Below are 27,228 nucleotides of genomic sequence, written 5' to 3'. Positions count from 1 at the left end.
TTTGATCAAAGTTGTGTTGTGTTAAGCTTTGAAAATTATTATTTGTTATAAATGTGATTTGAAAATTTGAAATATGATTATGAAATATTTGAATTATGAATTGTTCATGAATGCTTTAAATTATACATTTTACGTTTTGTTGTGCACCACTGAGTATCTTTATACTCAGTGATAGCTTTAACTTGCTATCGTAGATAGAAAAAAGGACATAGCAGTATAGTGAGCTGCTACAGTCAGAAAGGAACACGGTTGAAGAAATTCTGCACGGTTATTGTCTATACCCTGATAGTTTAGTTTGATGTAAATATGATAGTATGCATATGTATCTCTATAGTTTGAGCAGTTGTACAGATAAAATTGCAATAATATTATTTTTGAGATTTTGTGTTTGTAAATTAAATAGTAAATGTAAATTAAATATTTTAAAATACAATGTGCATGAATTTATGAAATATTTTGAGTTATTAATTTTTTATTTGAAATTTAGATTTTGAGTTGAAGTGTTATCAGAATTGTTGATTTAAAGTTTGGTGGTTGCAAATGAAGTCATGATTGAGTAATACATTGGAAGTGTTTTTATTTTCAGGTTTTAAAAAACTGTTTTCTCAAAATACAGACGGCACTCTGTCGAAATTTTTGTAAAGATTTCTCAAAATAATTTATTCAAATAATTTATGAGAAATCTAGTCAATTTTCAAAGTCATATTCATAATCATAAATGACAACACAATTCATAATTAACTCAAAAAAAATCAAATTTTCAAGAATCTTATATTTAAATAAAAAACCTTGAGTCGCTTCTAGGCCTTGACTCAGTCTCTCAGAGACTCCAAGTCTTTTTCAGCTGAAACACACAATTTTTTCAGCCGCTAGTAGAAAACCGAAATAACTAGTTATAGTAGGCATGAAGGAGCTAAATAAACTTTTTTTTTATACATATGCTTGTAAAGCAAAAGCATTTTCCTAAGTTAAATTTTTTAAAAGATAAAAAATACGAGGATAAACAAAAATACCAAATGAAAGAATAAGTTCAATTGAGAATTTTTTTTGATTTATTTTTATTTATCAATCATTATCATTATAGATTATAGACGGCACTAATAAAATAGAGTGATACAGGTAGAAAAAAGAAATCAATTTATCATCTATGATATCTACTTATACTCTCGTGATTCCGAATCAAGAGATTTGTTCAGTACCATAATATTTTCAGTGTCTCAGAAAAATTAAGGGAAAAAAAAAGGATTTAACAACTGTCATGAAAATGAACCAGAAGGCTAAAGGGAAATCTTAAATAATAATAATAATAATAATAATAATACTTCATACAAAATTTGTATTGCAAATATTCTGCTGGGCAATCAATAAACAATGAGGACAATTGCGATTCAAATGCTCACCCAAATGAGCCAAAAAAAGAAAAAAGCATAATTGATAGTTGACTACAAGTGCATTGAACAATAGCAATTTACCGTTAGGCTTGGAAACAGATAGACAAGTGACAAATCAGTTAACTGAGAAAAAATGGTATATAGATTAGAAGCAGCTAACTGTGCCTAAAGCTGCAAATTTTAAAATTAGGCCTAAGTTGATTTCCCTTCATTTCGTCAGATATGAAGCCGAAACTGTGCCTATGCATTGAACTTCACCAAAATATACCCGCACTATATTGCTAAGGTAATACCCAGCACGAAAATAATCCCTAACCCCTTGTTTGGGGGGAGGAGTTTTTTAAAGTACTAAGGTGTTTGTAAACTTTTGCTTGGGGAGGATAGAAGATTGTTTAAAGTATGATGTCCAACCCACCAAATTAGTGGGTTAAGGAGGTTCAAATACTTTAAAAAATTTTCATTTTTTTTTAAACACTAAAAAATTATCAATCTCTGAAAATTATGAATATCAAAACCATGAAAAATCTTATTTTAAAAAACTTTCCACTATAAAATCGTACTATACTCTGCTCCTCCCAAAACAGAGGGTAAGGCGATCATACCTCAAAAGCATTAAAAAGAATTAAAAAAAGCCCTCTACTCTCAATCTCAAAACAAATTCATAGCTCAGACAAGAAGAAACACGCTGCAGAGATATTATACAAACCGTCTTCCTCAAGATCGCTGCCAGAATCGATGGGTTCAAATTTGTCTGTGGCGCCCTCGCACGCAGGCGGATCAGGGACTTGAAGGGATTCGGTCTCAATGATGTGAGAAGTACGGGATCGGATGCCAAGAAAATTAGGGTTGGAAACAACACCGAAGGATTTGTAGTTCTGGATGACGCTAGCCTTGTCGTCCCATTTGGAGCGATCGGCGTCGGAGAGAGAGCGAAGCTTTGGAGGAAGATTGAAGGCTGGCTTGAACACGCGTGGGTTCTTCTTAGGGAGACTCACCTGAACCTTATGCCTTGATGCCTTGTATTTTCTTCTTGACCTTCCCATCTCCCTCTCTCTCTCTCTCTCTCTCTCTCTCCGAGAGCGTCTGTCTGGTTGGTAATCAAACTAAAAGAACAATTAGGGTTTTTGCAGGGTTTCAGTAGACTACGATTCCACGAAATGTTAAACGCTGCACCTGTAGTTGATTCATTTCAAAACGGTGATGTAAAGGACCGTTTAGAGGTTGAGGGGGAGCCCATATTTCGTTTGAATAAAATTTAGGCTTAATATATAAATTTGCTTTTAATTAATAAATGAGAAAAAAAAATTACATATATTTTTTTTTAAATTCATCTCTATTAATTTTAATTTTTTTTAATAAAAAAGATACGATTTATTCGTTATTTTTTTATTTTTTATAATATTTATTATTTATCAATAGTTCTTACAATAAATCAAAATTTTAATATTTGATTTAATTTTTAAAATATTTTTAATTATAAAAAAATTAGCATATAAAATATTTTAAAAGATTGACATCCAATACGAAGCTATATATATATATATATATATATATATATATATATATATAAATTTATGTATAAAATAAATTTAAAATATTTAAAAAGTGAAAATCTGCCACGTTTTGATAGTATTCACTTTGTTAATTTTTTTTTATAAAATTATGGATATGTTTTATTATTATTATTATTATTATTATTGATGGGATACACTTATATGATATTCTAGGAGTATGTAATAATTTCCCTAAAACTAATATGAATGGCACTTTGAAAGCCAACTCATAATCGAAAGCAGAAATATGAAGAGACTTAATGGCGGAATTAAGGGGCTATAGGGTCCTTGCTTTCCAACCTAAATATGGCTCCATTTAACTTAAAAGAAGTTAGTTTATAAGATAAGCAAAAGGGAATATTAAAGAATATTTTTGATGCATATAAAAATAATACTTTTTTTTTCATATAAAAATAGTACTCGTTAAAATATAAAAGCTAGATTTTACATGATTATAAAAGATGATGTATATGTACTGAATTATTTTCTTTTATTAATTTATTATTTTTATCTTTCCCTCTTGATTTTATATTTTATTCTATAATCAATAATTCCACCTATAAGTTTTAATGAACTATAAATTTAGCATAAGACAGATGAAAAAAATTGATGAAATTTTTTATTAATTTTTAATTATTTATTTGTATTTTATTTTTATAATTTATGTGTGAAATTATAAATACAAAATTTTTAATGAAATTCTTTCTCCTAACTTAAATTTTTTGTTCCGCCACTCGAATACAGACCTTGGAAGCAATTTCGTTGAATTCGTGGAAATGCCTCTCCGCGAAGAATCACTTAAGTTGTCTTCCCGTTAATGGCTCGCTCATTTTTTCCCCCTTGGCTCCTCTCCCCTTCAGCTTCTTGCCTTTCTTTGTGTCGCTGCTAGTTGTTGCTAGTGGGAGCTGGCAATAGGCCATAGCCCTATACCAGCTTTGGCTCGTGGAGATGGAAAGCCGATTGATCTACCAGTTTTGGCAGCCATGAAGCATCAAATTGGTCCCCATAAGCCTTTAGATTAGTAGGTGTTTTTAACATGTTGTTGCATGCATCAATGTTACGCTATTTAGCTAAGCAATAAAATTCCAGATGATGCAGTCCTAGAATAATATATTGATCATTGGAACTGGTACATTAGATAATTGATGTTCTTCCAAAGATGAGAGACGCTAACATCGCATTTACATTAATCACAATAACTCTAATCATGTTTTCTATGATTTGATCATTACATTACGATCAAAGTATAATGGGAAGTGAAAATTTAGATATAATTTTCTGGTACATTTAAATGAGAAGGATCTTCTTTTGAAGCTAAGTGGAATGATATCTTGTGCAAATCAGGTTGTGGTCTTCACAAGATTAGCAATGAGGAAAAAAAAACCTGGTTCATCATAATCTAGTGAGCAGTTGGCATACTCTGAACCAGTGCTCCAAAGAGTGATGGCCTCTCAAGTAAATGAGATGGTTTATCAAATTCTTTTGCCCATCCTGAATGAAGAAGAAATAAAGAGGAATCAGCAAGAATTTCATGTGGCAAGCAAAGCAACACTTACGGGAGGATTTTCTGCAGACTCAGTCACTGGACCATAACAAAACAGGAAGAGATTACACACTGCATCTATAACTAAACCCTATCACACCATGACTGTGGGTATTCTGTGAGCAATGCTAATAATTGTGCAAGTTGCAAAGTCCTCTCGGATAATCTTCCGAATTACACCATCGCTTTTGAATCAATCAAGCGCTTGCTTCATCCATAAACAACAAATGATCGCGCTTTAGCATTACTCTCCTGCATACGTGTCGCTTTGACCCACACTCCAATTGTCACCATTTTCAACCACTATCAAGTTAAAAGATTTTAGCAACTTCCAATTACGTAAATGATCGACGCAGCGTAATATTAGAAGAGCAAACTATAAATGTAGCATACGAATATCATATACCAGAAGCATCAAGTTTTTCAGGTTTTGCAGCCACAACATCCTTTAGTTGGCAGCGTTCGAGACTCTACAAAACGAAAAAAATTTCAACCAATGCAAACTATAATACAAAACAAAGGTGATTATAGGTATGCTTACCTTCCAAATGTCCTCATCTGTATGTTGTCCAATAGGATCAATGTTGCTTCTCACCGTTCCTTCAAAGAGGACAGGTTCTTGAGGAATTATCCCAAAGCGAGACCTAAGATCATGGAGTCCTAACCTGCAAATGTCTATGCCATCAATGATTATTTTCCCTCCTGTTGATTCCACCAGCCTAAAGAAAACTTGGATCAAAGTTGATTTTCCACTGCCTGTACGTCCGACAACACCAATCTTCTCTCCTCCATAAATGCTGAGAGTAATGCCTTTGAGAACCAAAGGAGCGTTCGAACAATATTTAACCTATTAGCGAAAAATTCAGTGCATGCTGTTGGTAAAAGATGCTATATACATAAAAGAAGATACCAACTGCATTTGTAATTATTATTCATTTCCCCTAGAGATAATGTGTAATGTTCTGCTGGGTTTTGGATCTAACTAGCTCATTTCCCTTTGCACTACAATAAACCTGAAAAGGTATTATAAATTGTAGATGCATTCTACTCATACAACAAATGCTGAGATAAATTTTCTCCTTTATTTTTTAAGATTTAGTCAGAATTAGACTAGGGCCTATACCTGCAAATCTTTGAGATCAACATTGCCATGGGCAGGCCACTGGAGGAGGAACCCATCTGTTATCTCCCATGTCGCCGGATGGAATATTTGTGAATTGCTTAATTCTCTCAACAGAAACCATTCTATTTTCCACAAAGCAACTCATATATATGGCCCAGAACAGCATACCATTGAGGGACAACCCATAGGAGAGAGATAAACCAACATTCTCTACATTATGCAGAATGAGGTTAGTTTTCTGCTATTGAAACAAGTAACAGCTATCGATGGAATAAGAAACTATCATCTTCTCGTAGAGCAGAACAATGGCAATGAAAGAATGTGCAAATACTTCATACAAGTATTAAGTTGACTAATCTAAGAGCAATACATAATATAACAGCATAAGAGAGTGATCATCAAAGAACCAAAAAAAAAAAAAAATTCATCAACCAGAATATAAACATTACTGATATTTGAGCGCATTAAATTTACCATTCAAAATTATATATATTAACATGTATGACTTCCTGCGTATAGGATTCTTTTATTTAAGATATTTCAAATGACTTTTTCCAAACATTTCATTTTATCAAGTGAACATAAATTACGCATTTGAAGTAGCAAATCTATGAGAGGTGTTGTATATGAACATAAATACTAGTATGTAATTACCTGGCCTTATAATACTGCTAGGTAACACAATCAAGAACATAGCAGACATGCAGAGGATAAAGCTCCCAATCAGTTCCAAACGAAAACCTAACCATTCATTTGATCCATTATTATGAAAGTCCATACGCAAGTTGGCACTAACTCGGTTAACATTTTCCTGAGAGAATCTCTCCTGCTTATTGAAAGAACGAATTGTCACAACTCCTGATATGCTTTCAGAGAAGTGATGGATAATGGGAGCTTTGGTGATTGAGTCAAGGCGAGTTAATTCTCAAGAAGTTGCAAGGAAATATCCCTGCAATACAAGAAGGGAAAAAGTATCAGTAATTTGGTAAATCATTTTAAGTACAGGCATTCAGTTAGGGTAAAACAAATGAAAAACACAATTATGGTCTATAACATCATGTGAAATACCTTAACAGGAAAGCTTTCACACTGTAAGAGATTTGCTTACATGTGTAACTTATGTTCTATGCGACATTGTGAACTCTCTTTTTATAATGTGAAATTGAAGATTAAAAAGATAAAATGAAAGCTCATACCCTGTACCAGATGTTCAGCCAACCCAGTGGAATTAATAAGAAAACTGTTGGCCAAGCATATTGACATGTAATAATGATGATGCTAAGCAGTATGATGTACATGGCAACTGTAAGGCCCAAAACGTAGGGAATGAAAAAATCCACATTGGATTGGTCAAATGATGCCTGAAAAGAATAGAACAAGTCGAGAGAAACCAAAATATTCACATCAGTCTTAGCATCTTTAGCCAAAAAACCATTCTGTTTTTGCATTCATAGTTTAGCAGGCACAAAAAATACATTCTGCACTGTTGTTAAATGAAAACATGCCTCAACAAAATGAAGAAGAAGTAGCATAATTGAGTCCTTTTGTTCTCACCCGGCTTAATATTCTTCCTGAAGGTGTGGTATCAAAGAATGACATGGGTGCATGCAAGATGCTGTTAAGAATACCCCAAAAGAAAATTTGAGCTGTCTTAAGCCCCATGATTGTAATGAAAAATGCTCTCATCGTTAACAGCACAACCGAAATAGCTGCAATAATTGCATAGATAGTAATGAACATAGAAGGGTCGAAAATAGCAGACCGTTCTTCTGAAGTTTCATATGCCAACCAATAATCACCAGCCACTAGACACACTTGCCATATTATTGACAATAACAATGCTGCTATAACACCCCACAATCCAAAAGCTGCAGTGCAGTATTGTTTATACACATGCAAGCCCACTTTACCAGTTTCTCTTTCTTCTTCTTCAATGAGCTTTGAGGTTCCCTTGACTGACTTGTGTTGATCTAGATATTTGTTTTCACCATGGGCTTCCTCAATGTTGGAGGGGGCATGAGGAGACTTTGGTGGCTTGGGAGAATTTTCACCAGGTATTGTGGCTCCAGCTTCTTCTACAAGTCCCATAGCAGTTTCATGGGCAGCAACTAGTGCTCCAAAATCCATGCCAGACTCCATTAGATCGTTGTACTTTCCCGACTGTACTATCACTCCATCACGCATGACCTAGTATTGAGGAAACAACTCTTTTCAGAAATCACAAATCCATAAATATCTGTGTGCGAAGTCAGATAAAAATAAAATAGGTACTTACCATGATAAGATCAACATTATGCAAGAAGTCAACTTGGTGTGTTACAAGTAAGATAGTCTTGCCTTTCAGTGCTCCTCTCACACATTCCTGCAAAAGGAATGGATATAAAATTAGTTGCCCATATACTTGCCAACATGTTCTATATAGAATGGATATACATTAAACAAGAAAGCAAGCAAATAGAAATACCTTGAATATATCAGATCCGGTATGGCCAACAAAGACTAAAAACATCATCAAGAAGATAGACATCACAATCTGATAAATGTACGGCAAGTTGTATCCATTGTTTACCACCGAGGTTGATGCCACGCTCTCCAATCTCAGTCTGATCTCCATAATCCATCATTTCCAAGTCTTTCTCCAAGCAACAAACCCTTATGACTTCATTGTATTTTTCCTTGTCCATTGGCAAACCAAATAAGATGTTCTCTTGAATGGTTCCATTTTGAATCGACGAAGTTTGAGCAACATAGGCTGCTGTTCCACAAACCCGACTGCTCAAGGAAGACAATGCAACTTTATAAGAACACCAGAGAAAACCAAACAAATTTGAAGTATTCATTCTGAAACATAGCGAGCAAAGATTTACAAATGAGAAATACGAAAATACATCTTCCATGCATCGACTCTGTGAGGCAAGAATAAAGAGATCTCAAGGCAACAAAAAGTCGAAGATAAAAGAAACTTCATAAGATAACACAGTAACATGTAAGAAACAGCTTTCGATGTCTCACTTGTAGTAATAGTGAAATCTAATCATATAGTTTCCATGACAAGATTGCAGAACACTAAAATAAGAAAAATAAGAAAATTTCAAATTTCATGTCACCATCCATACCTTTCCTGATATTTTGTGCATCTCACCAAGAACTGAGGCAAGGAGAGAGGATTTCCCGGATCCAACAGTCCCAACAATAGAAGTAAGTTCCCCTTTCTTGATTTGAAATTTATATTTTTCAAAACTTGATCTTCACTTTCATCATCCCAATTAAAAGCACCATCTTTAACCTCCACGGCAATTATACCATCACAACCTCCACTCTTTCCACCGATCGCTCCACCAATTCCTTCGAGCATGTAACGATCCAACCTTTCAAGAGATATCATCGCTGAGAAAGTGAAATCATAGATTGTGGGAAGGTCCGGATAGGCTCTGCAAGATTTTAAAGATAGATGTTGTTGTGAATCTTGTCCCCAAAGATCAAGTGGCACTCCCAATGTAAGAGCAACACCAAATGTAACGGTTGATATCACCAACGGAGTGCACCACAACACAATAATGTTGCGAACGAGTACATAAACTTAGAAAGCCATCCATATTCTCGATTCTCTGAAATTTTGGATTCGTTTGTTGAAGTGTTCTTCCCATGCCTGGAACTTGATAACACGCATGTAATTAAGCATCTCATTTGTTGCTTTCATTCTTGAATCACGATTTATCATCAAATTGAATTGGAATCCATTGTTTCTTCGAGTGCCAAACACGATGAACACAATAACGCCAATTATTCCAATCAATGCAGCGATCACAGAAACCCCAAGTGCATTGTACAAGAGCACTAAAGCAACACCAACTTGTAATGGCATCAGCCATATAGAGTGTAGCTGTAACATCATATCGGAGAGTTGTTGGGCATCAACAGCCATGTAATTCACAATCTGTCCAACCCCATGAGCTTGACGAGCAGAACAGGATAATCTCAGGCCCTTCTTATACAAAGAAGTGATGAGAGTAGACCTTATAAGCATTCCCAGTTTCTGAGAGTTGAAGTTAAATTGGTGAAGACTTAAAACCTCAACAAATTTCGCAGCAAGGAGAGTCAGGACAAGGTAGTATCCTTCATAGGGGGAGCTTCTTTTCCCGGCAGTAAAATCCACAAAACTTTGGATGAGAATAGGCCCAACATACATGACACAGAGCCGCACAACTGCAACGAAAGCGGTAAAAGCAATTTCCTTCCAAAAGCACCTCAACAATGTGGTCCTAACAGGGTGCTTAGATTCTTCATGCGATTTAGGCCAATTGGAAGCAAAAAGCTGAGACATTTTCTCTGCACTATGCTCGGGTGAAAGAGTTGGTACGTCGTCTAACTTGAGAGTAGATTTGTAGCCTTTACTCAGCAGGGGATTCATCCAAAGCCAAAAGGCCTTAGATATATGCGAAGCTGAAGCGAAGGCACTTACATCGGATTTACCCAAAAGAGGTTCATGTAATTTGGTTTCATCATCGTCTATCACTGTATCAGATCTTCTATTTACTGTAATCCCTGTTGATCCTCCAATGGCCACAGAAAGAATAACAAGATATAAAGGAAAAGAAACTATAGAAACTACATCATCCGCTATAAGGTTGTACTCTTGAGCAACCAAACGAATGACCCCAGATGACATAAACAAAGTAATGACGATGAAACTTGCAACCCAATAAACTCGAAGAGAACGAGGGTGGGTAACAGCTTGAAATCTCTTCTCATGGATGATCAGGATTGCAATCACTGCATGAGTTATTGCTTGGACTAACCAAAACAGCCCATCAACTACCTTCCATGGAAATTGTTTGCTTCCACTGAATGCTAGAATGCAGATAACAGTGTAAACCAAAGCCAAGAGAACTGTTGCAATCAAAGAGAGCTTAAACCAGATGTTAGTTGTAATATGAGCTCTGTTGTTTCCAATAAGGGGCTTGTTGATGTCAGAGATGGAGCTGGAGGTGAATCTAGAAAAGAGCTTCTGAACCGCAAACACAAGGAGAACAAGCAGGAACAAAAGATCAGCAGAAGATAGCAGAGCTCTCTGAGGACAAGGAGAGAGGAATATGAACCTCAACCATTGAAATATCAATGAAAGGGATGTGTCCCCAGAACATTGAACAACAGAGCTTGAGCAAGAGAGGGAGGTAATCCATGGTGGAGAAGACATGCTTTAACTTCCTTAAGCCCTTAACTAGACGAGAAAATCAATACTGTTGGGTTCTGATCAATCTCCTTGCTCTTGCTCTTGCTGCCTGAAAAAATTTAACAGAAAAAATAATTCGTAAGAACAACATAATTAATCATTGGCTCCACACTTCAAGATTAAAAATGAATTAGCCCACCAAAAAATACTGTTTAATTTCCCGAATTATAGTCAAAAAGCGTGGCGCCACTGACCAAACTCGAGATTGCATTAGCTAAAAAAAAATCCAAAATACCGAAAAAAGAAAAACAGATTAAATTGGATCCATTGAAAAAAAAGGAAAATAAGAATCACAAACCTGGAAGCAGCTCCCACTTTTCAGTTACAAAGAGCGAGCAGAACGTACTATGCACTATGCCTCAGACTGCAGGTAAAATATTCGTCGTACATAAAATACTTCATCAAGTAAGGCATTGAAAAAGAGAGACATCCCGTCAAAGAAAAAGTTCATGAAGGGAAATGTTGCAGAGGCTGGATCTTTGATATGTAATATAAACTCAAGAAAACAAATATATAAAGAGAAGATGAAGAAAATATATATTTTTTTAAAAATCTCTAAATAATCTGAACCAAGTAAAAAACAGGTAGCTGTTTTCTTGAAAGACAAGCTAACTAACTTGGAGAAGGAAACATAAGTTCATTATTTTTTTTTTTTCAATTTGCATTGATTAATATTTAAATTTGAAACTTTATGGCAGTAAATTGCAATAATTAAATCGAGTTCATTAATTAACGACGGACAAAAAAATAAAGATTATAAAAGACAAAATCAAACAGCAAAATTATAAACCCTTTTAACTTGATTTTTTTGGAAAAAAAAAAAAAGACAACAAAAAACACACAAAAAAAGGGACCAGGATCAATATGCACCTCCGGCACAAGAATTTCCAGGAAACGGAGACGCTTACTCATGCTAAAACTACAGTGCCATACAATAAACTAGTTTCTGCCATTCTGGGTCCAGAAAGGAAAAAGGAAAAGACATACACGGAGGTGCCGTATAATGAAAGGGTTTGCTGTCGCTTGCAGGAAAAGACATACACGATGGTGTCTATTATTTTGTATTTTGTATATAAGTATATAAAAAACACACAAAAAAAGGGACCAGGATCAAGCCATGCAAAATCCAGAACCAATATGCACCTCCGCCACTAGAATTTCCAGGAAACGGAGACGCTTACTCATGCTAAAACTACAGTGCCATACAATAAACTAGTTTCTGCCATTCTGGGTCCAGAAAGGAAAAAGGAAAAGACATACACGGAGGTGCCGCATAATGAATAGATAGAGAAAGCATACGCAGTAGTACCTTGTCCGTCAGAGATGACGTCAAGCTACAGGCTGTTGTGTCATTTAGAACTTGATCCGCTATCTAATATATCTAATTTTTCTTTTGTTTTTTTATATGAACAAAACAAAAATTTGAAAATTAGAAAAACGTGTAACTTGTTCTTGTCTTTTAGCAAAATTTTCAATGAATTTGTTGAAATAGACTTTCTAATAATGCACTTAACTACAAACATCGAAAATTCCATTAATTGTACTTTTTATTTTTTTATTAAATAAATTAATAATGCTTTCTCTAATAATAAAAATAATACAATATAAATAACTAAATAATAATCCTAAAAATAGAAAGTTACTCTTTAACAAATTATTTATACCATCTGTAATAAAAAAAAATCTCTATTAAATTTAATAAGAAATTGATTAAGAGAACATTGAATACCTAATAAATAACACAACCCCAATTTCATCACGGAAATAATATCATTAAAGTTCAAACTTTTAGGAGGATCTCTTGGATCTGCCGTTAATTACTACTTCTATGATTCTCTCTTGTCACACTTTTTGTAACTCGGATGGATTATTTAATGCTTCCATTTGATTTAAGGTGGCTTGAAATGTAAAGTATTGCTGGTAAGATTCTATGCCACTAGTTAGGTTATAGAACACTTTAGAAAAAATTTTTGCCTAGATTTATAATATAAATTTTTAAAATTTATGTATTTAATATACAAATTTCACTATATATTTTATATTTTAGAGATATAATAAATCGAGTTTATAATAAACTTATAATATCTTTATAAACGGTCATAATGATATTGTACGGGTTATAGGTGCATCAGGCATAAACTTATACTTTTAAAACTTGAATAGATTTTTATAGTTATAAATGACATCCACTCCTTCAAAATTTTAAGATCGTAGTCATAAATTTAAACATATTATGTAGAGAAAATGAATCGAATATAACTTCATCCAAAAAATTAGTTCAAGATAAGAAAAATTGTCTAAATTTTATATAAAACACAAATACCTTATCTAATATTAATGTAGGACAACATATCTACTCACCCTTAAGAATGAATATTTATAGTATAAAGTTTGCAAAAACACATATGTGAATGGTAGGGGAGAGCAGAATTCAGTTTAAATCGAACCGAACCGAGTCAATTCGATTCAATCGGTTTGATTTTAAAATTTAATCGGTTCAATTTATAATTTTTGATAATTTCGGTTAATTGGTTCGGTTTGATTATTTTCACAAAAAATAAAACAAATCGAACCAAACAAAAATTATTAATATATATATATATATATATCAAGGAAAATCAAAGAAAACCGAACCAAACCCTAAGATTTTTGAGTTTTGATTTCTATTTTTTTTTTGTTTTTGTTATTTAGATTTAATGTTCAAAAGATAAAATTTTATAAAATTCGGTTTGATCGGTTTAAAATCAAACCGAACCGATATTTATCAGTTTGATTCGATTTGATTTTCTCTTATTAATTGGTTTGATTCGGTTTTTAAAATTTTTTATTTTCGATTTTTAGTTTGATCGGTTCGGTTCGGTTCGGAACCGAACTGACCGTTTGCACACCCCTAGTGGATGGCTTAACATTGAAATAGAATAGACTCTGATAACTAGTGACGGAGCCAGAAAATCCATTTAGGGGGGTCCAATTAAAAAATTATGTAATTCATAAAAATAATATAAATTCACAAAAAAATTTATTAAAAAATAAAATATACTTGCTAAAAATCAAATGAAAGTTGTTGTTAATTAAAAATAATAATAAATGCTTAACATTAAAAATTATTGTACTTATAATATATTAATGACTTAAAATTAAAAAAATTATATAATTTATCTCGAATTTATTTTTTTATAGTAATCACAAAAAGAAATAACTAAAATTATAAATTAAATAAAATACATGATATGGCTTTAATTTATAAAAGATTTTTTTTTTAATTTGAGTCTAAAGAAATTATAGTAATAGAGAAATTTTAATAATAGCAATAAGATTATGAAAAGAAAGCCCCTAAAATTTTAAATTGATGAAAAAGATGACAAATAAATGTATTAGAATTTCATTTGATAATTTATTCAATAATTTAAATTTTAAAGAAAAAAATTAGTGATTGCTGTAAAATAAAATTGATGATATATAATAAACCAATAAATAATGATGTCTTATTTTTTTTTTATAAAAATTTACGTTTCACTATTAATATCATTCAGTTAAAATTTAAAGTTTTATTTTTTATAAAATTAGTAATACTCCTAAAAATTTTTAAAATATTATGACAACAATTGATTTTTGAGAAACTACTACTGTATTATACCTCTAAAAGATTTCAAAATACTTATTAAAATTGTATGAGACCTAATACCCCATAAAATTTATATAGTAATAATTAAAAGAATACTAATATTTTAAAAAATTACTATTATACCTTTAAAAAATTTTGAAACCTTAGGGGCCCAGTGCCCCCCATAGCCCATGTGTTGCTCCGCCCTTACTGATAACATAAAGAAAAAATGGTCTGTGAGATGAGTAGGTCCAGTTCATTTTCTTAAGATTATTAGAAGCTCTTCAATTAACATTTGAACTTCTCATAAATGTTTATTTTATATTGAATTAGAATAAAAGTTATGTACCTTAGACACTCTTCCCCTTAAGTTAACTTGAAGTTAAATCTGATTTATTTTCTCTTACATATTGCGTGATTTGAAGAGTTTTATGTTTTCTTCTTATATCACTTTCCATCACGAAATTTTTTTTAAGCCCATATAGGCGAGTAAATAGACACAATGTGTCACAGCATTTATTAAACAAAAATAATTTAATAATTAAATAAATATATCATCATAGATTTCAGTTATCGTTTTCTTTATAATAATAATAATAATAATAATAATAATAATAATAATAATAATAAATTAAACATCATGGGAAAAAATTTTAATATTGAAATATTGTGAGAGGAACAATCTAACCACATGTTGAGTATCATTGTGAAAGAAACGAGCATCGTATACTGAACTGTCAAGTGTGGGATTCTGACTAGATGAAGAGATGCGTTTGGGAGAGTTTCATCGGCTTTCGCCACTGGGGCATTTGGCATTTGAATTTTCATGAATGAGTCCATGCACATATGTACAATTTTATGACTATGCCTAATATCAACTTATTGGAAAAATATCACATAATGCTTGGGCACTGTCTTTTGAGTTTTTGGAACGGCTCATTATGGCCTCCCCCATTTTCATTAGATCAGATGTAGCCATCTTGATGTAGGTGTTTGGAATTTGGCCAAACATCGACTTGTAGTTTATATCTTATAAAGTTATTGAGTCTTAATTATGCCTAAATATTCAAGACTTGTTGGGGGGGGGGGGGGGGGGGGGGGGCGCGGGGGGTGAACATGCGTTGGTTCTGTTTAATGTGAAAATTAAAAAATCAGAAACATTGCTAATCCGTGGGTGATATGTCTTTAATTATTATATAATGCTAAATTAAGTATTTTTCCAAGCTTTATCACTCTTATATCACCATGTCAAAATTTTCATATCATAAACAGTAATTTTGCCCAATGAGACAAATATGCTCGTAAAATTAAATAAATTTAAGATCTGAAATTAAAAGATTTTAGGTATATGTACACATTATTTAATTGTTATTGCAAATGTGTTTTTTTTTTTTTAATAAAAGCCAGTATAACATTATCATAAATTAGACAATACAATAGTTATAATAAATTTAGGAGGGATAAAACCCCACTCTTCAAGATCTGACTCAGAATTCACAATAGTGACAAATAAATGAACCACCGAATTCCTTGACATTTTCTTTAACTAGATAAATTATAATCGGTTATAATCATTATAAAAGTGAATTACAAGTTAGTCTTAAAAAATTACAGGTAAGTTTTTGCATTTTTATGAGAAATTTTATTTTCTAAGGTGTCATTTTATTAATAGATGGTCTCTGTCCTAATTATCATTAATTTGAAATATATAATTTTTTTATTTTGTTAATAAATTAGGTTATTCATTTAAATTTTATATTTAAGAAAATTATTTAAATATAGAAAATATATTAGTTAATTTAGAAAACATATTATTTTTAGTGTTTATATTTAAACAATTGCATAATTATTTATATTGTATAATTGTTTAATTATACATTATTTAATTACACTTATTTTGAGATTTAATATTTAAAAATAATCAATTATTTAAAAAAAATTGAATTAAGGGACCATTTACAATTTTTAAATTGTTATAAATGAAATATAAATATAAATTAAAAAATTTTAGTATATTTTTTAAATTATTATTTTGTTCAATAAATGCTTATTTTAACACTCCACCTCAACCATATGACCTGTAAAGTTAATCGTTAATTATTCATTGATAGGGAGATGAAAGTTTTGCTCATTCACTAGGTACATATCTGGTTGATCTCGCTTAATTCAAGAGTTAAATATATATAATTTATTTAATAAATTTAAGTTTAAAATTTGTTTTTTAAATTTTTTTACATTAAAATGAAAAAGAAAAACATAAATGATGATGAACTCCTCATATTTATAAAATAACAATTTCATATATGTCTCTTATATCTATTTATATATCATATTTAAAATTTAGTCACATTATAATAACTCCATAATTAACTAGCTCCATTACGGAATCTGCTAGCTAGGCTAGCAACTATGCCAAAAGACAAGTCATATCTGGGTGGAACACATATAATTAGACAAAAATTTATCGTTTGTAAATAAATAAATAAATAAATTACTTTATTTTACCAGCAGAGAATGCATGGTAACAGTATACTATTTTTTAAACAACTATATGATAATAATTTAAAGGGAAAATTAAAAAAAATTAAGACAAAAAAAAACGAAATGAATTGATATGATAGATGTAACACCCTAAAATTTTAAATTTTATTATTTTATGAATATTATTAGTATTTTAATTTTATTTAAATTTTAAGAAATTATTTGAGATTTTTCGGATTTTAAAAATCGGGTTCGATTTTCTGAAAATATAAACTTTGATGATTTTTAAAAATTAATTTAAAGATCACGTGGCAAAACTAAAAATATATTTGGAATCTACGAATTTTTCTGAGTTTTCTGGAATTTTTTAGAAATTTTTGGACCTCATTTTCGGTCCCAAGGCAGAGTAAAAATTTAAAATTTTATATCCTAAATCGAATCGGCCGAATCGAACCGGACCGGATCGGACCGGTCGAATCAGACCGATCTTCTTCTTTTTCTTCCTCCTCCCCACGAGCGTCTGACCTCCCTCCCCTTCTCTCTCTTTTTCTCTCTCCTCCCTTCTCCCCTTGCCGCGTCGACGCCGACCCCCAGCCGTCCCAGCCCACCAGCTGCCACCCCAAACGGCCGGAAAACGTGCGCGAACGCCCCTCCCTTGCGCGCGCGACTTTTCGACTTCCCGGCCAAAATCCGGCCGATCCGGCCACCAATCGGACCGGGTCTTGTGTCTAAACTCATCTACTCGTCGAGAGCTTTCTATAGACACCAAGAACACCAAAATCCATCGAGCGGTTTGTCCAATTTTTGCCCGGGAAGTTTTAGCCCATTTTGACTTTTGGGCTAGATTTCTCACAAACCGTAAACCCCACGAGAAAACCGAGAGTACCAGAGCTCTCCACTCGTCGAGAGCTTCGCGGCGACATAAATTTCGAATTTTTCCGACACTGTTTTTCGGTGGGTCCCACGGAACTTCGAAGTGTTTTTCTGAGCATTAAATGAGCTTAGAAAATTCTGAAAAATTTATGTACTAACCCCCGTGTTGTGGGCTTCGTGTAGGTATCTTCAATTCGAGGAAATTCGACAGTTGTCCGGGTTTGTAAATTTCCGGCCAGACAGACCCGTTACCGGAAAAGTCTCCGAATTGGATCGAGGTTTTGGCTACCCCATCATTGTCAGACGTCCCGAGCGCGTCCCCGAAGTCGGAATCGGCAAAGGTAAACCCGAACCTTGCTTTTTCGTAATTTTCTAGTGCTTATATAGGATTAAAAATTCATAAAATATTCGTGGTAGCTTAGAAAATTATGATTCTTTTTGCAATAGCTTAGTAATATTGCTAAGGACCATGGGGCAAAGTTTTAGAATTTTTAGAGTATATTTGGGCAGTTTTTGCAAGAATGATCAATTATAAGGACTAAATTAAAATTTTACGTATTGTGATGGATGATTGATTTGATGGGCCCAGGAGGGGCTGTGTGATGTGATTGAGTTGTGAGTGTATGATTTGTGAATATAGAAGTGCGTTTTGAGCCCTTTTACAGGTTGGGTAGGTCCTACGTATAGGGGAGACTCTACCGGATTTTCGGCATGACTTAGGACGTATTTGGTCTTTTCTTGATTTGTATTGAGTCATTTGTATTAAATAATTGTAATGTAATTGTCAGGTAAGCCGGGACAGCCTTCTTCCTCCGCCCAGCCGCCACAATGACTGTTGTCAAGTCTGTGAGTAAAATATTAATTTTAATTGTAATTTCTATATTATTATATGTTCAAGCATGCCCATGCATCACTTATATGCATATATTTATGTAGTTAAACTCTAGGCACTATTTATGTTACATTCATAACTGTTAACGTGCCATGGATGTTGTTGTGGTAATTTGGAGCAGTGTGCGTGCGTTGGCGTGCGTATGATGTGGTGTAGACTATGGATAGGATGGGTAGACACGGCTTGAGATCTTCGCTGGGACCCGGTCCTTCGGGGTAGACACGGCTTGAGTTCTTCGCTGGGACCCCGATTTGGTTATTAAGTGGAAGTCCGAGCTGAGTTCTTCGCTGGCACCAGGTTGGATTTAAGAGAGCTGTATAGGGGATCAGCTCTCATATATTATTATTGATATTACAGGGTGTGTGAGTGCTCTAAATTACCTTTTTGCTATTATGATGTGAAAATATTGTCGCTGTTGCATTTCACTCCACAGATTGCATTAGTTCTAGATAGTTATAGAGATTATGGTTAAAATTGATATTTTACTCTCTGAGTCGAACGCTCACTCCTGTTCAATATTTTTTTTAGGCTACAGGAGGATTTTATTGTGGTTAACCTGCTTTTCTCCTCGCAGGTTGTTTTACCAATATTTGTGCAATTTTATTTACTCCTAGAATTTCCGCATGTGTTAGAGATATTTAAATGATTCGGGTCTGTAATATAAATTGTCATGTGGACCTGTAAAATTATTATATACATGTTTGATGGATTGGATAAGGGAGCTGAGCTCCCATTTATTTTTTGATGCTGATATGAGTATGTGGAGGGTGAGCTAAGCTCCCCAATTGATGATATATTTTGTTTACAGGTCGGGTGAGTAAAAAACTCCCTGTTGAAAGGTTCACTTTATGGCCGGACTCTATCCGGTTGGTTTCTTGAAATTGGGCCCAAATGGGCCTTAGAGTTGGGTTAAGGAATAGTTAGGCTTACTACGGGCCTTGGGGGCTTTAGGCTGGCCCAGGTCCTAGTGCCGGTCCGGCCCATAGGTTGGGTCGTGACAAATGTGGTATCAGAGCTTAGGCTCCAGATTCTTAGGGAATGTTTGTCTAAAATGTTGAGAAGAGTCTAATAGGAGTCACATGCGGAAAATAGGGTTCACATTCATCTTGCATTGTCATCTTTGCTTCTAGTTTCTGCTCCATATATTGTGTATAAATATGAGTCTATAGAGCTGTGTAATGTACAGTTTTGAATTTTGTGGGCTAATGCTGCTGAATTTTAGGAAAATGCGTAGAAGCAGGAGAGCTACCACTGCACCAGAACCAGATGTGCCTGACGAGGTGTCAGCACAGGATGAGGCGCCTGCCCCGAGGAGGCGGGGTAGGAGGCCTAGAGCTGCTCAAGTAGAAGAGCAGCTGCCACCAGTTCAGGATCATTCTTTTATGGCTCAGGGTCCCATGGACCCCATGGCAGCTACTCTAGCTGGGTTGCAGAGAACCATCGATATGATGGCGCAGTATATGGTCCACCCTCCACAGCAGTAGCAGTCCACTGCACCAAGAGGGGAACCTTACAAACAGATAATCAGTTTTAAGAAATTAGTGCCTGGTACTTATGATGTGTCAGACGATGCATATCGATTTTTGGATTCTTGCAGACAGGCAGGAACAGAATTGCAATTGACTGATAGAAGACTAATAGAGTGTATGCAGCATGTCATGGGGCCTATGCCTAGACAATGGATGAATGACTACATATTACCTCGGATGGAGGGTTTGTCGTGGACTCAGTTTGTGGAACTGTTCATCAACCGGTTTGTGCCAGAAAGTTTCAGAGATCAAAAACAGTGGGCCTTTGAGGCCTTAAGACAGAATGGCAGGTCTGTAGATGAATATGCTAGAGAATTTCTAGAACTGAGCAGGTATGCCCCTACAGCAGTAGCTACAGAAACTATGAAGGTGAAGAGATTCCTAAAGGGGCTTGACAGGAGGTATGCAAACCTGGCCATGATGTCTGATTAGTCTTTTGACGTGGTAGTTGATCGAGCCAGACAGATAGAGATCAGCTATGCTGTGGATGACAGCGGAAGGGCAAAGAAAAACAGAGCAGAGGGTTCTTCAGGTGTTCCCCACATGGCTACTACAGATAGTGGTGGCCAAACTAATTATAGAGGAAGAAGCAGGAATAAGAGGAGTGGTTTTAGACACAAATCCTGAGGGTTCGACGAGTATGGATCCAGCGTGGTCACGATTCGAAAGTGCAGCCTGGTGCAGTTCAGATCCTCCTTGGCACCTTGTGCAGTGTGGAAGAGGACATTCAGACCTTGTATGATGGGTTCAGAGTATGCTTGAGTGTGGCCAACCAGTCACTTTGCTAGGGAATGCCCGTGTTCGATGAGCCACGATGGGGTCACGAGGTTCATTGCTAATGTTCCTCGTCGATTGTATCCGAGTGCTTCCGGCATGGCAGTCGATTCGATACAGGCCGAGGACAAGGGGGACGTGAATTTGGAGGCAGATCAGGAGGTAGAAGTCGATCGTGGTTACGCCATTCTGTAGGGTCAAGCTCTGGTTTTCACCCTGACACATCAGGATGCTCAGGCTTCGAATGCAGTTGTGGCAGGTATTCTTCTGGTCTGTTCCTATGAAGCTCGTGTTTTAATAGATTCGGGTGCTACGCACTCATTTGTCTCCCCTGTATTTGCCATGAGGTTGGGTAGAAACCCTACAACTTTAGAGTGCCCTTTGTCGGTAGCTACCCCACTTAGTGACAACATAGATATAGATATGATTTTTCTTGGTAGCCCAGTAGTAGTGGATGGAAAGATCCTCCCAGCAGACTTGGTTCCTCTACCAGTAATGGATTTCGATGTAATCTTGGGGATGGATTGGTTGTCAACTCACTATGCCACTTTAAACTGCAGGAACAAAAAGGTGTATTTTCACATACCTGGTGTGGAAGAGTTTAGCTTTGATGGTGACAGGAGCGTGGCTCCATATAATTTTGTGTCAGCAATTAGTGCTAGAAAAATGTTGAGGTGTGGATGTCAAGGGTATTTGGCATTGGCGAGAGATACATCTGTAGAAGGTGTCAGCATAGAAAATGTTCCTGTTGTCAGAGAATTTATGGATGTCTTCCCAAAGGAGCTTCCAGGGTTGCCACCAGGAAGGGAAATAGAGTTTTGCATTGATGTTGTGCCGGGTACAAACCCCATATGAATGCCGCCTTACAGGATGGCACCAGCAGAATTGAAGGAGTTAAAGGAGCAATTACAGGAGCTTTTGGACAAGGGTTTCATACGTCCGAGCACTTCACCCTGGGGTGCTCCTGTTCTATTCGTGAGAAAGAAGGATGGGTCATTGAGGTTGTGTATTGACTACAGACAGCTAAACAAGGTGACTGTGAAGAACAAGTATCCACTTCCTCGGATCGATGATCTGTTTGATCAGCTCCAAGGGGCTAGATTCTTTTCCAAGATAGACCTGCGATCAGGCTACCATCAGTTGAGAATCAGGGATGAGGACGTTTCCAAAACGGCATTCAGGACAAGATATGGTCATTATGAGTTCTTGGTAATTTCTTTTGGACTCACTAATGCACCAGCAGCCTTCATGGACTTGATGAACAGGGTGTTCAAGCCATTTTTGGACCGTTTTGTTATCGTATTCATAGATGACATTTTGGTATACTCTCGGACCGAGGAAGAGCACGTGTGGCACTTGAGGATGGTGTTGCAGACTTTGAGGGAGCACCAGCTATATGCCAAATTTTCAAAATGTGAATTTTGGCTAGAAAGCATCTCATTCTTGGGACACGTGGTTTCTAGTGACGGCATTCAAGTGGATCCCAAGAAAATTAAAGTCAGAATCGATTGGCTTAGGCCTACAAATCCAACGAGGTGAGAAGTTTTCTGGTTTAGTGCTACTATAGGCGTTTTGTGCAAGATATCTCCGGGATAGCTCCCCTAACTAAGTTGACTAGGAAGAATGTTCCATTCATTTGGACATGGATATTTGTGAGGAGAGTTTCCAAAAGCTTAAGGAGTGTCTAATCACTGCCCCTGTGTTGACACTACTTATGAGTGGTGAAGGATATACCGTGTACTGTGACGCCTCCAGAGTTGGCTTAGGGTGTGTTTTGATACATAATGGAAAAGTAGTGGCTTATGCTTCAAGGCAGCTGAAGAGGCATGAGCAGAACTACCCCACCCATGATTTGGAAATGGCGGCTGTAGTCTTCGCACTAAAAATCTGGAGACACTACTTGTATGGTGAAGTGTGCGAGATATACACCGACCATAAGAGTTTGAAGTACATCTTCCAACAGAGGGATTTAAACTTGAGAGAGAGGAGATGGATAGAGCTTCTGAAAGACTATGATTACACCATCCAGTACCACCCTGGGAAGGCCAATGTTGTAGCAGATGCTTTGAGCAGAAAATCTTCTGGCAGTTTAGCTCACATTTCAGTAGAGAAGAGACCGTTGATTCAGGAAGTACATGAGTTGATGGATCAAGGTTTAATCCTAGATCTGTCAGATGAGGGGGTATTGTTGACTCATTTTTCAGTGAGGCCAGACTTGAGAGACAGAGTTAGAGTTTCCCAGCACAGAGACCAACAATTGATGAAGATCGTAGAAAGAGTACAACAAGGTGAAGGTGGTGAGTTTGGATTTGCCAATGATGGCGCCCTAGTGCATGGTTCTAGGATATGTGTGCCCGATGTGGACAATCTCAGAGATGAAATCATGCGGGAGGCACACTATACACTGTACAATGTCCACCCAGGCTCCACCAAGATGTACCATAATGTGAAAGATAACTATTGGTAGAATGGCATGAAGAGAGATATAGCAGATTTTGTGTCCAAGTGTTTGACTTGTCAGAAGGTGAAGTTTGAACATCAGAGACCGTCAGGGAAGCTGCAAGAGCTCCCTATCCCAGAATGGAAGTGGGAAATGATTACTATGGATTTTGTGACTGGGCTGCCTCGTACCACGCGAGGATATGATTCGATATGGGTAATTGTAGATCACCTGACTAAATCAGCTCACTTCTTGCCTGTGAAGACTACATATTCTGTGGCACAGTATGCCCGACTCTACATTCGAGAAATAGTCAGATTGCATGGAGTTCCTGCTTCCATAATATCTGACAGAGGGCCCCAGTTCACTTCTCGGTTTTGGAGAAAGTTGCAGGAGGCACTTGGCACACAGTTGAACTTTAGTACTGCTTTCCACCCTCAGACAGACGGACAGTCCGAAAGGACCATCCAAACACTGGAAGACATGCTTCGCATGAGTGTTTTGGATTTTGGAGGTCAATGGGATGATCAGCTAGCTTTGGTGGAGTTTGCCTACAATAACAGTTATCACTCCAGCATAGGGATGGCACCCTATGAGGCATTATATGGAAGAAAGTGTAGGTCTCCTCTGTGTTGGACGGAAATGGGAGAAGCGAAGGTGCATGATGTAGACCTGGTGCAGTACACTTCAGAGATAGTTCCTTTAATCAGGGAACGATTGAAAACAGCTTTCAGTAGGCAGAAGAGTTATGCAGACCCCAGACGGAGGGATGTGGAGTTTGCAGTAGGCGACTATGTATTCCTGAAGGTTTCTCCAATGAAGGGAGTCATGAGATTTGGAAAGAAGGGTAAGTTGGCACCTCGGTATATTGGACCTTTTGAGGTTACTGATAGAGTTGGAGCAGTTGCCTACCGGTTGGAACTACCACCCAACCTTTCTCACGTTCATCCCGTGTTTCACATCTCCATGCTCAGGAAATACATTCCCGATCCTTCTCATGTACTACAACCGGATGTAATAGAGCTAAAAGAGGACTTGACGTTTGAGGAGCAACCTGTCGCCATAGTGGACTACCAAGTGAGACAGCTGAGATCAAAACAGATCCCTATGGTTAAGGTTTTATGGAGGAGTCAGTCAGTGGAAGAGTGCACTTGGGAGTCAGAACGGAACATGCGTAGCAAGTACCCTTATCTGTTCAATGTATAATCATGTGCTTTATTCTGCCTTGTGTAAAATTCGAGGACGAATTTTCTGTAAGGAGGGAATAATGTAACACCCCAAAATTTTAAATTTTATTATTTTATGAGCATTATTGGTATTTTAATTTTATTTAAATTTTAAGAAATTATTTGAGATTTTTCGGATTTTAAAAATCGGGTTCGATTTTCCGAAAATATAAACTTTGATGATTTTTAAAAATTAATTTAAGGACCACGTGGCAAAACTAAAAATATATTTGGAATCTACGAATTTTTCTCGAGTTTTACGAATTTTTTTCGAAATTTTTGGACCTCGTTTTTTGTCCCAAGGCAGAGTAAAAATTCAAAATTTTGTATCCTAAATCGAACAGGCCGAATCGAACCGAACCGGATCGGACCGGTCGAATCGGACCGATCTTCTTCTTTTTCTTTCTCCTCCCCGTGCGCGTCCGACCTCCCTCCCCTTCTCTCTCTTTTTCTCTCTCCTCCCTTCTCCCCTTGCCGCGCGCCTCTGCTACTCCCATGTGCCAGGCCCCACCATCCTGCCACCCCACCGACCCCAAACGGCCGGAAAATGCGCGCGAATGCCCCTCCCTTACGCGCGCCACTTTTCGACTCCCGGCCAAAATTCAGCCGATCCGGCCACTAATCGGACCGGGTCTTGTGTCTAAACTCATCTACTCGTCGAGAGCTTTCCATAGACACTAAGAACATCGAAATCCATCGAGCGGTTTGTCCAATTTTTGCCCGGGAAGTTTTAGCCCATTTTGACTTTTGGGCTAGATTTCTCACAAACCGTAAACCCCACGAGAAAACCGAGAGTACCAGAGCTCTCCACTCGTCGAGAGCTTCGCGGCGACATAAATTTCGAATTTTTTCGACACTATTTTTCGGTGGGTCTCACGGAACTTCGCAGTGTTTTTCCGAGTATTAAATGAGCTTAGAAAATTCTGAAAAATTTATGTACTAACCCCCGTGTTGTGGGCTTCGTGTAGGTATCTTCAATTCGCGGAAATTCGACAGTTGTCCGGGTCTGTGAATTTCCGGCTAGACAGACCCGTTACTGGAAAAGTCTCCGAATTGGATCAAGGTTTTGGCTACCCCACCATTGTCAGATGTCCCGAGCGTGTCCCTAAAGTCGGAATCGGCAAAGGTAAACCCGAACCTTACTTTTTTGTAATTTTCTAGTGCTTAAATAGGATTAAAAATCCATAAAATATTCGTGGTAGCTTAGAAAATTATGATTCTTTTTGCAATAGCTTAGTAATATTGCTAAGGACTGCGGTGCAAAGTTTTAGAATTTTTAGAGCATATTTGGGCAGTTTTTGCAAGAATGATCAATTATAAGGACTAAATTGAAATTTTACGTATTGTGATGGATGATTGATTTGATGGGCCCAGGAGGGGCTGTGTGATGTGATTGAGTTGTGAGTGCATGATTTGTGAATATAGAAGTGCGTTTTGAGCCCTTTTGCAGGTTGGGTAGGTCCTAAGTATAGGGGAGACTCTGCCGGATTTTCGGCACGACTTAGGATGTATTTGGTCTTTTCTTGATTTGTATTGAGTTATTTGTATTAAATAATTATAATATAATTGTCAGGTGAGCGATGACCTTCTTCCTCCGCCCAGCCGCCACAGTGACCGTTGTCAAGTCTGTGAGTAAAATATTAATTTTAATTGTAATTTCGATATTATTATATGTTCAAGCATGCCCATGCATCACTTATATGCATATATTTATGTAGTTAAACTCTAGGCACGATTTATGTTGCATTCATAACTGTTAACGTGCCATGGATGTTGTTGTGGTAATTTGGAGCAGTGTGCGTGCGTTGGCATGCGTGTGATGTGGTGTGGACTATGGATAGGGGCCAGGGTAGACACGGCTTGAGATCTTTTTGGGACCGGTCCTTGGGGTAGACACGGCTTGAGTTCTTCACTGGGACCCGATTTGGTTATTAAGTGGAAGTCAGTGAGTTCTTCACGCACGAGTTGGATTTAAGAGAGAGTGTATAGGGATCGGCTCCCATATATTATGATTGATATTACGAGTGTGTGAGTGCTCCAAATTACATTTTCTTTGTTATGATGTGAAAATATTGTCATTGTTGCATTTCACTCCACAAAGTTGCATTAGTTCTAGATAGTTATAGAGATTATGGTTAAAATTGATATTTTACTCTCTGAGTCGAACGCTCACTCCTGTTCAACATTTTTTTCAGGCTACAGGAGGATTTTATTGTGGTTAACCTGCTTTTCTCCTTCGCATGTTGTTTTACCAATATTTGTGCAATTTTATTTACTCCTAGAATTTTCGCATGTGTTAGAGATATTTAAATGATTCGGGTCTGTAATATAAATTGTCATGTGGACCTGTAAAATTATTATATACATGTTTGATGGATTGGATGAGGGAGCTGAGCTCCCATTTATTTTTTGATGCTGATATGAGTATGTGGAGGGTGAGCTGAGCTCCCCAATTGATGATATATTTTGTTTACAGGTCGGGTGAGTCAAAAACTCCCTGTTGAAAGGTCCACTTTATGGCCGGACTCTGTCCGGTTGGTTTCTTGAAATTGGGCCCAAATGGGCC

At 36.2% G+C, this 27,228-nt stretch overlaps 1 protein-coding gene and 1 pseudogene across 1 annotated transcript; both read right to left on the bottom strand.

Moving 5' to 3' along the window:
• Positions 1 to 784: 784 nt before the first annotated feature.
• On the bottom strand, positions 785 to 2,592 carry LOC110660890 (uncharacterized). The gene is made up of 2 exons (XM_058138891.1): positions 2,098 to 2,592; positions 785 to 844 (listed from the first exon to the last, which is right to left on the bottom strand). The coding sequence occupies exons 1-2, from the start codon at positions 2,432 to 2,434 to the stop codon at positions 813 to 815; spliced, it is 369 nt and encodes a 122-aa protein (XP_057994874.1). The 5' UTR covers positions 2,435 to 2,592; the 3' UTR covers positions 785 to 812.
• Positions 2,593 to 4,343: 1,751 nt separating this feature from the next.
• Positions 4,344 to 11,328, bottom strand: LOC131177973 (ABC transporter C family member 4-like; annotated as a pseudogene).
• Positions 11,329 to 27,228: the final 15,900 nt, after the last annotated feature.

Source organism: Hevea brasiliensis, chromosome 2, assembly GCF_030052815.1.
Source record: "Hevea brasiliensis isolate MT/VB/25A 57/8 chromosome 2, ASM3005281v1, whole genome shotgun sequence".
In the NCBI taxonomy this organism is placed as follows: Eukaryota; Viridiplantae; Streptophyta; class Magnoliopsida; order Malpighiales; family Euphorbiaceae; genus Hevea; species Hevea brasiliensis.
This window is presented reverse-complemented; position numbering and strand designations above follow the sequence as displayed.